We start from the raw sequence: 15,828 nt of genomic DNA, 5'->3' as shown, positions 1-15,828 counted from the left end.
AATATATTGCAGAAATGCCCAATTGACTGGCCCGTTAAACTTGGGATGGCAGTGATAGTGGTTCCTCTCCATCGCTCGTTGGTGTTGATTTCAGCATGTCAATTTGGTGATGGTTCATCACTATTTAGACTTATTGCAAACGGACAAAAGTCAGCCATCAAGTCAGCATCCATCAGTCAATAAGATATAATTTTTACACCAAACTGATACATACTGACACCAAACCCACTTAGTCCAACATGTTTAGAAGCCAACTATCACATATTTCATAGCAGGCCCAAAATTCACAGAGCCTTCTGTTTAAACCACTATAAAAATGTAAAACATGTTAAATACTAGCTGTGGGTCCAGTTCTGACATTATGTGTAGGCCTACCCTGAATCCCAACTTTCGGCTCCATAGGTCATTCGGAGCCCGAGCAGTGACCTTAATTAGTGCTGAAAATCCACTTTTTCCGGGAGTTGCTATGGAGTCCCTGAATGTCATCATTTTCGAGATGGTCAAAATGAATTGAAGTCATTGCAAATGTACAAGACTGTTTCTTGGCCTGAGAAACTTCTAGAGCCACATAACTCACTGTGCACTATCGACTTCAGCTCTAGACCATGTTTCTAAAGTTTCAGAGCTCTAGGTTTGATGGTTCTTTGATAGATTGTATGCAGGTAACTATTGCAGACTCTGTGTGTCTATAAGCCCCACACTGTGTTACTCCATCCAGGCTATTTGTGTGTGTGTGAGTTTTTCTTGGATATCTGATGGGAGAAATGACTGATTTACTGTTCATGAAGGTTGCCTAATCACACATATGAAGTTTCGCAAAAATGTAACCATTTAACCCTTTGAAACAGCCCCTATGACCCCAATTTAAGACACTTCCGGTAGGTACAGGAAGCTGAAAGTAAATACATACCCTCATTGGGGCAGGTTGTTACAGAATCCCGAGTTTCAAGTATTTATGTTAAGAACTGACTAATTTACACAAGGTTGAATGCGGTGTTTTTCACAAACTGCAGGTTGGGTACATCAAAAAAACATTTAGGTTGAATTTAACCACTTCCGGTTGCTCCAGGAAGCTTAGAAACAACACAGGTAGTCCGCATAGTGGCCTGATGGATTGTCATCGAAGACAGTTTGATATGGCATTCATAACCCACATAGGCTTCAGGTTGAAATAAGGGCAGCAGGCAATGTATTCCTTTGGGGAGAGATGTCATTGTAAACTGCTAGATGAAAACACCCTGTTTTCACTGTTAAGGGTTAATGCCACACGGTCAAGGCTTGCACAGATTGGGAGGACCATAGGAATGTTCCTGTGGTTTAATTGTGCTTCTAACACCTAACGGTTCTGCCACTGTTACCCAAAAGCATCTGAAATTTAGACCAGGCTTCACTTTGGGCCTACTTTTTTGCACGGTCAGACCGACTGAGCTACGGTCAAGTGGGGCATCTCGTTGAACTCGGCATGGCCTAGAGACCGCAGTGATGCCATTTGCTAACACTTTTAGTGTTGATTTCAGTCTGTCATTTTGGTGATGGTTCGTCACTGTTTAAACTTATTGCAAATGTACAAAAGTCAGCCAGCGTCCATCAGTCAATAAGATATTATTCTGACACCAAACTGATACAGACTGACCCCACACATTTTAGAGCAGGCCCAAAATTCACAGCGCCTTCTGTTTAAACCATAATAAAAACTTAAAACACGTAATTACATTCTAGCTGCGGGTCCAGTTCCAACATTATGTGTAGGGCTAGCGGAGGCGACCCCGAATCCCAAGTTTTGGCTCGATAGGTCATTCGTAGCCCGAGCAGCGACCTTAATTAGTGCTGAGAATTCACTTTTTCTGGGCGTTGCTCCGGGGTCCCTGACAGAGAACAGAAACGTTAAGGTCCGTCTCTATGGGCCAAGGCGGTTTCAATGCACCTAGTCTTGAGACTCTGGGACTTTTCTAAATGTCATCATTTTTGAGATGGTCAAAATGAATTGAAGTCATTGCAAATGTACAAGGCTGTTTCTCTGCCGGGGAACCTTCTAGAGCCACATAACTCACTGTGCACGTTCGACTTAAACTCTAGAACATGTATATAAAGTTTCAGAGCTCTAGGCTTGACAGTTCGTTGGTAGTTCGAACGCAGGTAACTATTGCAGGGTCTATGTGTCTATTAGCCCCACACTGTGTCACTCCCCATTGACTGTGTGATTTCAGAAAATCACAAATCACGTAGAGCTCCAAAACCCACCTTAACTGATTCATCTGAACACCCTGCAACTGGATTTATAACGTTTTGGGGGGAAAAAACATTTCTTTAACTATCCCCAATTGTACATTGTATGATTTCTCGTAAATTACGACAGATAATTGTCTGGTTCTTTTTTTCCTGACACCGTAGGCTCATGTACTTTGACGTGAAGCGGTCAAATTAGCGCTCTATGACCGTTTATTACCTTTAATCCCAGAAAATCGGCCTTAACTCAGAAATCGTTGAGGCCTCGACGCCATCTTGTTTCTGGGCTAAAAGCCCATTTGGCCAAACCTGTGCTCACCGAGTTTCGTCTTCAAAGTCTTTTCCATTTAGGAGAAATGGCCATGTCACTTTGGTGATGTTTTGTGCATTTGCAATAAGCAGCCAATTACTCATTTTCCAGAACAGCGGGGACATTACCAAAAATTTTACATTTTATAAAATGTTCATTTCATCACTTCCCGGAAGATCTGTCCCTGGGGCACGGCCTGAGGCCATCGGCCTATTTTACAAACATTTGCGGACGTCTAGTAAGGGACCGTACATTTGCAATATGGAGATCCTCATCAATCATACAGCAAATGGCATCGGCGTCTCTTATGTAGGAAAAGCCCATCGAGAACCAGAGTCTCTTTTTCAAGGGAAACCTGGCCAAGAAGGCAGCAACAATCAATACATGACATAATTACAACATACAACAATACAACACATCAACATGATCCAGCCATTACAAAAGCATTTACACTCCTCTGTAACAGTCTCCCATCAATATTTTAAATTCATTCAGTGGCACTAACATATCTAGATGAAGCATGGGTTGTAGAGTATTCCATGCATCTGATGCACAAGAAGATATAGCAGTTTTGCCTAACACTGTGAATATCCTGGGGACTTTAAAACCTCTTAGAGCTACCCCCCTACTTTTTTCAATTTCCGCCTGAAGACATACCCAAATCTAACTGCCTGTAGCTCAGGCACAGAACTAAGGATATGCATATTCTTGGTACCATTTGAAAGAAAACACTCTGAAGTTTGTGTAAATGTGAATTGAATGTAGAAGAATATAACACAATAGATCTGGTTTAGATAATACAATGAAAAAAAAACATGTTTTTTGTATTATCATCTTTAAAATGAACAAGATAAAACAAACATTCAGATAGGATGATGGGGACAATTTCGATGAAAACCATGAGGGCAACAGTACTTGTGCAAAGTTTCAGAATGATAACTTCGAAAATAAGTGTGCGACATGACATTTATCATGAAGTGACCCAGGTGTACCACACAAGAGGCCCAAATGTACCCAAGTGGCCAAATTGGTGAAGTTATACATTTTGAATGGAATAACTATATACAAAATACCAAAATGGTATTCTAACACCCCCCCCATAAAATGGAGAAAAAACATGAAGAAAAAAATATATACATTTACAAAATAACACTTTCAATATTTGGAAGACCCTCAGTCCTCTACATACAATATTATGCTCCTGATGCCTGGGCAGATGAACACCACTTGTGGCAGGAGCTGGATGAACCAGCTTCAGTGGGGGATGGACACCTTGGCACTGGTGGCTCCCATTCAGAGTCAGTGTCACTGTGAAAGAAAATGTTCAGTTAGAATAGTTTCACATATGAGCCCTGTATCAACAGGTATAATAAACAGATATACAGTATATAGAGTACTGGGAACATAAGGTTGAATATATTATTATAGACCTGCTAGATCTACTGTCTCATTTATATTCTGACATTTCAGCTAGATCTACTGTCTCTATTATATTATGACAGACCAGCTAGATCTACTGTCTCCATTTCACTTTGGCCATTGTTGTGGGCATGCCCTCCCCACAACAGCCTCAAATAGGCTATTTCATTTCACACAAAAAAAAATATATATTATTAATTTCAAACAACAGCTTTAGCATGAGAAGAACTTACCAGTCCAAAACGATGTCCTCTCCATTAAAAAAAATATTCCTCTATTTGGGAATCGCTAAATGAATCGTCCTCAATCAATTTCTTCTAAAATTGTGTGTACATCTGTATATCTAGACTTAGATTTAGCTTTCCCTGACTTAGTCGCCATACTGATTGATATATAAACAGCTGAATATGCGCTTTACCAAAACAACGCTCTGCGCAACATGCGTTGCTCCTTCCGGTATGAAACTTCAATGGCAAATGACCCTCTTTACGCCAGAGCTTACTACACGGGTTGGTCTTCCAACACATTACATATTGCCGTTTACCTCAGCTCATTAGCAATCTACCCAGCTAGATTTCAAGACGATCAGTGGTCATTGGGTTAAAATACAGTCAATCAACGAAACAGCGGGCAAATCATAGGTGCACAATGATGTCATTACTTGTTGTCTTCAAATCGGTTTCTTTCAGTCAATAGGTCCTGCGAAATGACCCATTATGGTTTGATTGTGTTACAAACAAACCAGTTGATTGCAATGAATCCAAACATGAATGAAAAATTCACGTTCTGTGTGTGTATTTACCTTGAGTGTGTCATCGAAAATGGAATGAGACGGAATTCAAGACACAAGCGGTTCACAAAATGTTTCGTGTTAGGCTATAAAAATGTATTTGATCAAACAATAGACATTTCATTGTGTAACAATGAGCATTGGGATTGCAGTTTGTGATTTTGTTACGCCTGTGCTGGTTGAAATATTTCTTTTTTATGGGGCTCTATCCTCAGATAATCACATCGTATTCTTTCGCAGTAAATCATTTTTTAAATCTGACAACGCATTTGGATTAGCAAGATTCTAGGCTTTCGAAACATGTGAGACACTTGTATTTTCATGAATGTTTAATGTGACTATTTATGTAGCGATCACCGTATGTTGTTGAATTTCGTCCTGCTACCGGGTTCCGTGCGCAGAGGAGGTTAAGTAAAAACCACCTAGCAGACCAGGTATGGCAACTGCTGGTGATGAAGGAGACCAGACTACAGAGGTAAAGAAGGAGTTTACCCAAAAGGGCTTTGTGGATGAACATATACAACTGTATCTTTCTGCGCATATAAAGGGAGGTCCAACCTACCATTTGGTGCAATGTGCAATGGTGTCTAAAACTACGCACAAAAACTCTAAGCACAGCATGCCAAAAGGTAAGTATGATATTATCACATATATATATATATATATATATATATATATATATATATATATATATATATATATATATATATATATAGATACATGTAGAATTGGATGTATCAAAGCTAAACAGTAACACATAACATGTTGGGACAACAGCAGGAGAGAACAATGATTTACAGGTCTCACAAGGTAGGTATAGGCTACAATAGTCCTTTGTAGATGGGGCAATTTACAGAGAGGTGAACATCCAGGATGAACCAAAATAGACCAAACTGGTAGGACACAGGTGAGCATACTAACACAAATACACATTTGCATACACACACATCCATGCTGTTTAGCATGACAATTAAAGAGAGAAACATTAATAGCAATGAGGCTAGCTAACGTCCAAGTTTAACACCATACATTTCAATGGGATCAACTGAACCTGTTTTAGCAAGCGATCTTTTTAACATTATGGTGAAATAATAAGTACATAAACACACATTAACAAGGAATATGTATACTTACAGATGTCAAATGATTAGTTACAGGATGGTGAAGGATGGAATGTTGCTTACCTCGAGGATAGTTAAGTGGTTGCTAGTTACTAAGCGGCAATATACAAAAACAGGTTAGGATACATCTTTATGCGGTCCATGACAGTTATTGATGGTACAATTATTCTCTACGTGATATATTGCATTTGTCATTAGAAACCAGGAAATGGCAGAGATATTTCCACATATTGCGCCTTTAAATGTACTGTAACATCCATATTTAATATTTCTCTCTCTCTCTCCTTCCCCCTCCCCCACACAGTGAATAGCAGTGACTGGGTAGACAGGTACCACATGAAATTCCTGGGCTCGGTCCAAGTACCCTACCACAAAGGCAACGATGTTCTGTGTGCAGCTATGCAGAAGGTATGGGCGGTGCTGTGCATTTTCTTGTGAAAGAAAGAGTGAGAGGGTAGAAAGAGTATGAGAGATATGTCATCTGGCACATTACCAAAGAACACCATAAACTTTAACTGAGAGAGAGGGGGGAGGAAGAGACAGATGGATGAAGAGACAAATGGAGTGAGTAGGAAGATGGGAAATAATTGGGGAGAAAAATATTATTGAAAATAGTGTGTTATTACACCAGGATTGGGGTTGCAATTCAGAATCTAATTCAAAGTCTATATCCTGTAGGGTGTGGGCAAATAAACCAAAATTAAAATTTAAGAATAGAATTGGAATTAAAGAGCATCTCAATTCAGAATTGACCCCAACCCTGTATTACACAAACAAGCATTGACAGGAGACAAATCTGAGATTACAAATTAGAAAGGTTAGGACAGGAAATCATTAAAACAACAACCTTTTCTCGACAAACCATTTCTGTATGGACCTTGCTTTGGGCACGGGGGCATTGTCATGCCGAAACAGGCAAGGGAAGGACATTCTCCAAAATGTTGCCACAAAGTTGGAAGCACAGAATCGTCTAGAATGTCAATGTTTGCTGTACCATTAAGATTTCCCTTCACTGGAACTATGGGGCCTAGCCTGAACCATGAAAAACAGCCAGAGATCATTATTTCTCCTCCATAAACCTTTACAGTTGGCACTATGCATCGGGGCAGGTAGCGTTCTCCTGGCATCCACCAACCCTAGATTAGCCTGTTGGACTGCCAGATGGTGAAGCGTCATTCATCACTCCAGAGAACACATTTCCACTGCTCCAGAGTCCAATGGTAGCGAGCTTCATTCCACTCCAGCTGATGCTTGGCATTGCGCATGGTGATCTTAGGCTTGTGTGCGGCTGCTCGCCCATGGAAACCCATTTCATGAAGCTCTTGTGCTGGTGTTGCTTCCAGAGGACAGACGAATTTTACACTCAGCAGTCCTGCTCTGTGAGCTTGTGTGGCCTACCACTTCGCGGCTGAGACGTTGTTGCTCCTAGCTGAGATGCCACAAGAATTTTAAGACTAATAACCCACCTCTTTCCTGTCTTCTTTCCCTGTTCACGTTTTAAATTCCAATTATAGAATAAGGGCACAGAAGTGTTTTTTACATATACATTCAATATCTAAACCATGCTTGACATTTTAGCTGCTGCTTTTTTCAAGGGATGATGATGCTGTTTTGATTGCCACCAGATTGCCACCAATAGGAGGATGACAGTGCAGTATAACCCACCTTCATCTTGTACCCTTGAGATCAACGTGAAAGGCGTGAAGCTCCTAGTCCAGGATGACTACTATGCCTCTGACAAAGTAAGACTTTCACATTAAAATACACACATTGTACACATACACATACACGCACACACACACCACACAAACAGGACAGGTACACAGACAGACACTCAGATTTATGCACACACACGTACACACTCTACACATGTATTTGCATCACACACACTTCTTCAGGCACACCTTCAGCGCATTTTAGAAAGACAGCAGTTGAGTTTGGACCAAAGTACGACGACAAGACTCAATACATGGAGGCTTTTTAATCAAACCTCTGACCAGCAAGACACTAGGGGAATATTCCCAGTAAAGAAGGTTGATAACACTCCAGTGTGGGCACTAAAGTGTATTGCAGTCTACACATAATAATCCATTTGTATTGTATAGAGGAGAGTGAGAATTTAAATCTGGCAATAGCGGTGCCCACCTAAACTGAAGTCAAGCTATGTAACCATCAGTGGGTTCTTTGTTGACATTAAGGCTATGATTTGTTTTAATATCTAATTGGCCAATCATAAAGTTCACTAGCTACAGCTCCTACAGATGATGTGGTGTAAGCAGATAGCAAATTCCATGACAAAACGCAGTTGTTGACATGGAGAGTAGATACTTTTTTTTTTTACCCCCAACACCTGTTTTTCAGAGCCATAGAATTTGGTCAATGAGGTTTGTACCAAATAATTATGATGCATTCATACTGTATGTAGTGTGCATTTCATTGTGACATCACAGTTGCCCAATGTTACTGACCCCCCTTAAAAATAAAATGCAGTGGAATGGTCCCAGACAATACGCATATTTTGAGCCCAAAATGAAGAAAGTCAGTCCAAAATTTAAGGACGCAAATCCGATACTAGTTTATAATACAATGTCTGTCTGTCTGTCTGTCTGTCTGTCTGTCTGTCTGTCTGTCTGTCTGTCTGTCTGTCTGTCTGTCTGTCTGTCTGTCTGTCTGTCTGTCTGTCTGTCTGTCTGTCTGTCTGTCTGTCTGTCTGTCTGTCTGTCTGTCTGTCTGTCTGTCTGTCTGTCTGTCTGTCTGTCTGTCTGTCTGTCTGTCTGTCTGTCTGTCTGTCTGTCTGTCTGTCTGTCATCACAGAGTAACCAGTGCAGCCACTTCTTCCAGTTGAAGAATGTTTCCTTCTGTGGATATCACCCTAAGAACAGCAAGTAAGTACCTGCACCAGGATGAAATTTTGTCAGTCATGCTCACCGTATTCAAATAAAAATGTGCTTTTTTGGGAGAGTCGTTATGCAGGCAGTGGAGGAAATGGAGAAAGAGAATCACTTTGGGAACCTTCCATTGTAAAATCTGCATTTATAAATTTCAAAATGATTTTACTCCCGGAACCTGGTTCCCCCTTGGGGTTCACTTCTCTTACCCCTGTATTTTTATTTTTTTATTTTTTTTACCTATGTGTGGTTTGTATGGTTTCCCCTTAGGTACTTTGGCTTCATCACAAAACACCCAGCTGACCAGAGATTTGCCTGTCATGTGTTTGTGTCTGAAGATTCTACTAAACCCCTGGCAGAGTCTGTTGGGTGAGGGTTGAGAACTTTATAAATATAATGTCACTCTTTTGCTCTTTGTCCTTCGCTTTAATATTGTTAGAGGATTCAAGCTGTTCTTAGCCATAGTGGGCCAATTACAACCAACATTGAGCACTGTCTCAACATGAGGCGATCTCTCGTTAAACCACCAATATGCGCTAAATTCACCAGAACAACTGATCTCATTTGCAACCACAATTGGCCATTATATTATCGCTCCCTAAAGCTGATGTCGGTGTATAAAGGGCGATAGCACTTTGGGATTTGGCCCCGTTGATATGGATCTTTCTTGGGTTTGTCTTTGTCATTCACAACAACAACAAACAAATTCACAACAAACAAGTGCAGTAATGAGTATATCCAGTAAGCTAGCTTTGAAGTTGAAGACTTTAAAACAAATTGTATTGGTCACCTACACTTATTTTGAAGATGTTATCACGGGTGTGGCAAAATGCTTATGTTCCTAGCTCTGACAGAATAGTAATACCTAAAGATACAAAACAATACCAATAAAACTGAAACAGAAGACGTAAGTAATATAGAAATATTATAGTGAGCAATGTCGGAGTCCAAAATATAATTATACATGTACAATACATAGACTTGTTCCATATTTGTGTTACGCTACAGCCTTATTGTAAAATGTATTGAAAAAAATATATCCTTATCAATCTACACACAATACCCCATAATGACAAAGAAAAGCAGGTAAAAAAACAACAACGAAAAATTATATTTAAAAAATGAAGTATCAAATTTACATAAGTATTCAGACACTTTACTCAGTACTTTGTATGACGCTTACAAGCTTGACACACCTATATTTGGGGAGTTTCTCCCATTCTTCTCTGCAGATCCCCTCAAGCTGTGTCAGGTTGGATGGGGAGTGTTGCTGCATAGCTATTTTCAGGTCTCTCCAGATATGTTTGATCGGGTTCAAGTCTGGGCATTCTGATACTTGTCCCGAAACCACTCCTGCGTTGTCTTGGCTGTGTGCTTAGGGTTGTTGTGCTGTTGGAAGGTGAACCTTCGCCCCAGTCTGAGATCCTGTACTTTTCTCCATTCCTCTATCCCTCAAACCTGACTAGTCTACCAGTCCTTGCAGCTGAAAAAACATCCCCACAGCCACCACCAAGCTTAACTGTGGAGTTGGTGCCAGGTTTCCTCCAGATGTGACGCTTGGCATTCAGGCCAAAGAGTTCAATCTTGATTTCATCAGACCAGAGAATCTTGTTTCTCATGGTCGGAGAGACGTTTAGGTGCCTTTTGGCAAACTCCAAGCGGGCTGTTGTGCCTTTTACCGAGGAGTGGCTTCCATCTGGCTACTCTGCCATAAAGGTCTGATTGGTGGAGTGCTGCAGAGATGGTTGTCCTTCTGGAAGGTTCTCTCATCTCCACAGAAGAACTCTGGAGCTCTGTCAAAGTGACCAACAGGTTCTTGTTCACCTCCCTGACAAAGCCCTTCTCCCACGATTGCTCATTTTGGCCAGGTCGGACAGTCTAGGAAGAGTCCTGGTGGTTCCAAACTTCTTCCATTTAAGATTGATGGAGGCCACTGTGTTCTTGGCAATCTTCAATGCTGCATATATTTTTTGGTACACTTTCCCAGATATGTGCCTAAACACACTCCTGTCTCAGAGTTCTATGGACATTTCCCTCGACCTCCTGGCTTGGTTGTTGCTCTGACATGCACTGTCAACTGTCTATACCTTATACATGTGTGCCTTTCCAAATCATGTCCATTCAATTGAATTTACCACAGGTTGACTCAAATCAAGGTGTAGAAACAAGTCTCATAGCAAAGGGAGGCTGAAGAAATTCGGCTTGGCCACTAAGATCCTCACAAACTTCTACAGACGCACCATTAAGAGCATTCTGCTGGCTATATCACCGTCTGGTAAGTTAACTGCACCATCCACAGCCACAGAACTCTCCAAAGGGCAGTCAGCCCAACGCATCACCGGGGGCACAATACCTGCCCTCCATGACATCTACAGTAGCCGGTGTCACAGTAGGTCAAGTAGACCATCAAGGACCTCAGCCACCCCAGCCATGGCCTGTTCAACACGCTACCATCTAAAGGGGGAGACAGTACAGGTGCATCAAACCTGGGACCGAGAGACTGAAAAAAACGTCAGGCCATCAGACTGTTAAATACTCACCACTAGCTGGCCTCTGCCCAGTACCCCACCATCTACACACAATACCCCATAATGGCAAAGCAAAAACAGGTTTTGGGACATTTTAGCAAATGTATTAAAAATAAAAACTGAAATAACTTATATATACTGTCGGTGTGGTTGGACCATTTCAGGTCCTCAGTGATGTGCACACTGAGGAACTTGAAGCTTTTGAACCTCTCCACTGTGGCTCGTTGATGTGGATGGAGGCTGCGGAGGACGCACCCCTGTGGGGCCCCTGTGTTGAGGATCAGCGTGGCAAAGGTGTTAGTGAGCTTAGTGATGATCTTGGAGTGTACTATGGTGTTGGTGTACGTCACTGGGGCCGAGTTCCCTCCTATCCTGCCATAAAATTGTCAAAAACCCCAGCCACCCAAGCCATAGACTGTTCACTCTGCTACCACATGGCAAGCGGTACCGGGGAGCCATGTTTGGGCCCAAAAGGGTCCTGAAGAGCTTCCACCCCCAAGCCATAAGACTGCTGAACAGTTAATCAAATGGCTACCCAGACTATTTGCATTGACCCTCTCTTGCACGGACTCTATGCACACTCACTGGACTCTACCCTAACATACTTACACTTTCACAGTCTTCACATACACTGCTGCTACTCTGTTCATTATGTTTCCTGATTGCCTAGTCACTTTTACCTCTACATACATGTCCATATTACCTCAACTACCTCATACTCCTGAACATTGACTTGGTACTGGTATGCCTTGTATAAAGCCTCGTTATTGTTATTTATTGTTACTATTTATTTTATTTTTTTGCAAATGTTCTTACTTTTTAACTATGCTTTGTTGGGAAATGGCTCATAAGTAAGCATTTCACAGTAAAGTCTGCACCTGCTGTATTCAGCGCATGTGAAAAATACAATTTGATTTAAAGGCAGAGTTCAGTACAGTAGAGTGGAGTTCAGTACAGTCTGTACTCTACTGTACTATAGCATACTGTACTTTACTGTACAGCAAACACGAGTAGAGTATAGTACAGTACAGGAAAGTAGAGAAGAGTTCAGGATAGTAGAGTTCAGTGCAGTACTCTACTGTACTCTAATGCACTGAACTATATTGCACTGTACTCTAATGTACTGAACTATACACTACCGTACTCTACTGTACAGTAAGCTCAAGTATAGTTCAGTACAGTACAGGAAAGTAGAGTTCAGTACAGTATAGTTCACTTCAGTACAGTACTGTATTCTACTGTACTGAACTATACTCTACTGTACTCTCCTGACCTATACGCTGCTCGAGTTTACTGTACTCAAGTTTCTTAAAATTAATTGGGTCTATATTCTAACAATAAGGGTTTGTTATTAATTACCAGCCTTCCAATTTTCAATGTTCCTGATATTTCATTGGGCCAAGAGTAGAGAACCTAAACGCAACTGTCTGGTATCTAACTGAAACAGTAACAACATCATGTCAACTGATCTGATAGTTTATTATAGTGTTTTTGGTTGCAAGTAAGTGTTTTAACACGCAGATTCATGTAATCTCCTCTTAGTAGTGTTTTAAGAAATCCAGCGCTAAATTCTGCCTGTTGGTTGCAATTGGCCCAGTACACTCAGAGGCCAGTTTATTAGGTACACCACCCCGTTCACAAAAATGGTTCGCACCTAGACAGTGAGTCACATGGCTTACTTTATAAAGCAGGCCGACAGGCATTGAGTCATTCAGTTACTGTTTAATTGAATGTTAGAATGGGAAAAACGAGTGACCTAAGCTACTTTGAGCGTGGTATGATCGTTGGTGCCAGGCGCACCGGTTCCAGTATCTCAAAAACTGCGGGCCTCCTGGGCTTTTCACGCACAACAGTGTATATCTATGCTTTACTGAGAATGGTGTGCCAAAGATAAAACACCCAGTGAGCGGCAGTGCTGTGGGCGACAACTGCTCATTGATGAGAGAGGTTGAAGGAGAATGGCAAGAATCGTGCAAGCTAACAGGAGGGCCACAGGCATATAATGGTTCAGTACAACAGTGGTGTGCAGAAAGGCATCTCGGTGCGCACAAGTTGTCAGTCTTTGTCACGAATGAGTTATTGCAGCATACAACCATACCCTATCGGGTTCCACTCCTAACAGCTAAAAACAAGAGCACACGCAATCACCAACACTGGACAATTGAGGAATGGAAAAACATCATGCTGATAGCAGTCAGGATTTGGCATAAGCAGCATGAGTCCATGGCCCCATCCTGCCTGGTGTCAACGGTACAGGCTGGTAGCAGTGGTACAATGGTGTGTGGAATGTTTTTGTGGCACACGCTAGGTCCATTGATACCAATTGAGCAATGTTTCCATGCCTCAAAGAATTAAGGCTGTTCTGGAGGTAAAGGGGCTCCGACCCGGTACTAGATGGGTGAACCTAATAAACTGTATGTTTCTGTAGAGAGTTGTCATACCTGTCAGGTAAGGAACTAAGTGATTGAATAAAACCTTTATTTTTTATTTTTTTATTAACTACCCCCCCGGATCTTTTCTCCCCTCTTGTCTCTTCTACAGGAAAGCCTTCCAGTTGTACTATAAGGAATTTGTAGATTGCTCCTGTCCGACAGAGGATATTTACCTGGAATAGTACCAACCCCGCCTTCCACCACAACCCTGTACATTACAGTGTATCATAACATAATGTTGCATGACAGAGAAAACAATTCTAACAAATGTTAACTAATACATTTGACAAAAAGATGAAGGAGAGAGAGAAAGAAGGAGAGGTACTGGTGTCTAATGTTTGTCCAAAGATTTTAAACAGTATGAAGATTGAAGATGTAATTGATCGAAACATAGTGGAGATATTGAAGAGGGGGTCCCAAAATATGTAAAATGGAGTCACTGATGAGGAAATTAATGTGCCACTCAAGCACAATGCTCAGATCATAGTGACCATGGGCCTCATTTATAAACGTTGCGTAGACACAAAATAACGTTGCGTAGACACAAAATAAGGCGTACATCACTTTCTAACCAAACTTTGGGATTTCTAAAAAACAAACTTGATGGGAGAATGTGCAGTTCTCCATGGACACTTTGACACATACGTATGCACATAAACTGGAGAAATGAGAAAATGTGACTCCGATGGCAGAAGGATGAAACTCGAGAAATGCTTTAAAATTGATACCATTGTGTAAAATAAATTTAAATCTGGAAAAAAAAACATGATTTAGGATAATAAATACAAATAGAGATATCTGTTTTTGCAAAATAACCCCTCAAATATGTTGTACAGTTTAATCGGGAATCATATTTAATTGGATCTGTAATTATTAAACAATACTTGCATGTTATGAAATGTATTCTCATAAATAATAAGGTGAACAGTAGGACAAATTACGTTTAAACTGATGCCGTTTTCAATGCCTCAGTCTGGTAGATACCAGTGCACAGTTTCATATGTTCGTTACACAGAACTGTCAATGTGATAATGGCCCTGTCATTGTCAGTTACAATCAGGGTAATTACCACACCTGAAGGTGTTACACCATTGGGTGGCTTTGACAATCAAATGGGTGGGTATAAAAAGGCATGCAATTACAATGCTTAATGACTCACATTGGCTGCTTTGGCACTGTTGGAAGATTTGGCGAATGGAAGAATTCGGAGAGAGTGAATTTTCAGAGACCAGACAGATTTACTCGAAAATGATGAAGAGGGGCTTATTAGCCGGTTCCGATTACCGAGAGCTGTTCTCTTGGAACTCTGTGCTGTAGTAGGCCCAGCTTTACAGAGAAGCACCTGCAGAAACCAAGCCGTGCCTGTCCCACATCAACTCCTTGACAACATCGTTAATAGTGTTGATGGTGTCTCTTCGCATTTGCAGGACTGCATCTGTGAGGAAATGGCCACTGGAGGGTTGTGATGCATGAGGTACAGTGGAGACGCTGAGGCTGGGCGCACTCAGCTCCTGCTCAGCTGTAGCTCCACCGACCCCACAGGGACAAACGGCGACTAAAAACAATCAAATGTCACAATTGTTTGTGTAAATAAATAAAGTATTTGGTCAATAACAAAGGTTTATCTCAATACTTTGTTATATACCCTTTGTTGGCAATGACAGAGGTCAAACGTTTTCTGTAAGTCTTCACAAGGTTTTCACACAGTGTTGCTGGTATTTTGGCCCATTGTTCCCTGCAGATCTCCTCTAGAGCAGTGATGTTTTGGGGCTGTTGCTGGGCAACACGGACTTTCAACTCCCTCCAAAGATTTTCTATCTTTTCTATTGAGATCTGGAAACTGGCTACGCCACTCCAGGACCTTGAAACACTTCTTATGAAGCCACTCCTTCGTTGCCCGGGTGGTGTGTTTGGGATCATTTTCATGCTGAAAGACCCAGCCATGTTTCATCTTCATTGCCCTTGCTGATGGAAGGAGGTTTTCACTCAAAATCTCATGATACATGGCCCCATTCATTCTTTCCTTTACATGGATCAGTCGTCCTGGTCCCTTTGCAGAAGAACAGCCCCAAAGCATGATGTTTCCATCCCCATGCTTCACAGTAGGTATGGTG

At 41.4% G+C, this 15,828-nt stretch overlaps 1 protein-coding gene across 1 annotated transcript in view; it reads left to right on the top strand.

Annotated features, from left to right (window-relative positions):
* The window catches only part of LOC124032970 (C-Jun-amino-terminal kinase-interacting protein 1-like), a 139,726-nt gene extending 124,398 nt beyond the window's left edge, over positions 1–15,328 (top strand). The window contains exons 10-14 of the mRNA XM_046344913.1: positions 6,171–6,274; positions 7,492–7,608; positions 8,681–8,751; positions 9,025–9,123; positions 13,824–15,328. Coding sequence (XP_046200869.1) covers positions 6,171–6,274; positions 7,492–7,608; positions 8,681–8,751; positions 9,025–9,123; positions 13,824–13,896 — 464 coding nt within the window. The 3' untranslated portion in view covers positions 13,897–15,328. The remainder of the gene's footprint in view (positions 1–6,170; positions 6,275–7,491; positions 7,609–8,680; positions 8,752–9,024; positions 9,124–13,823) is intronic.
* The last annotated feature ends 500 nt before the right edge of the window (positions 15,329–15,828 follow it).

Source organism: Oncorhynchus gorbuscha, linkage group LG04, assembly GCF_021184085.1.
Source record: "Oncorhynchus gorbuscha isolate QuinsamMale2020 ecotype Even-year linkage group LG04, OgorEven_v1.0, whole genome shotgun sequence".
Classification (NCBI taxonomy): Eukaryota; Metazoa; Chordata; class Actinopteri; order Salmoniformes; family Salmonidae; genus Oncorhynchus; species Oncorhynchus gorbuscha.
The sequence above is the reverse complement of the archived record's forward strand: the minus strand, read 5'-3'. Positions and strand labels throughout refer to the sequence as shown.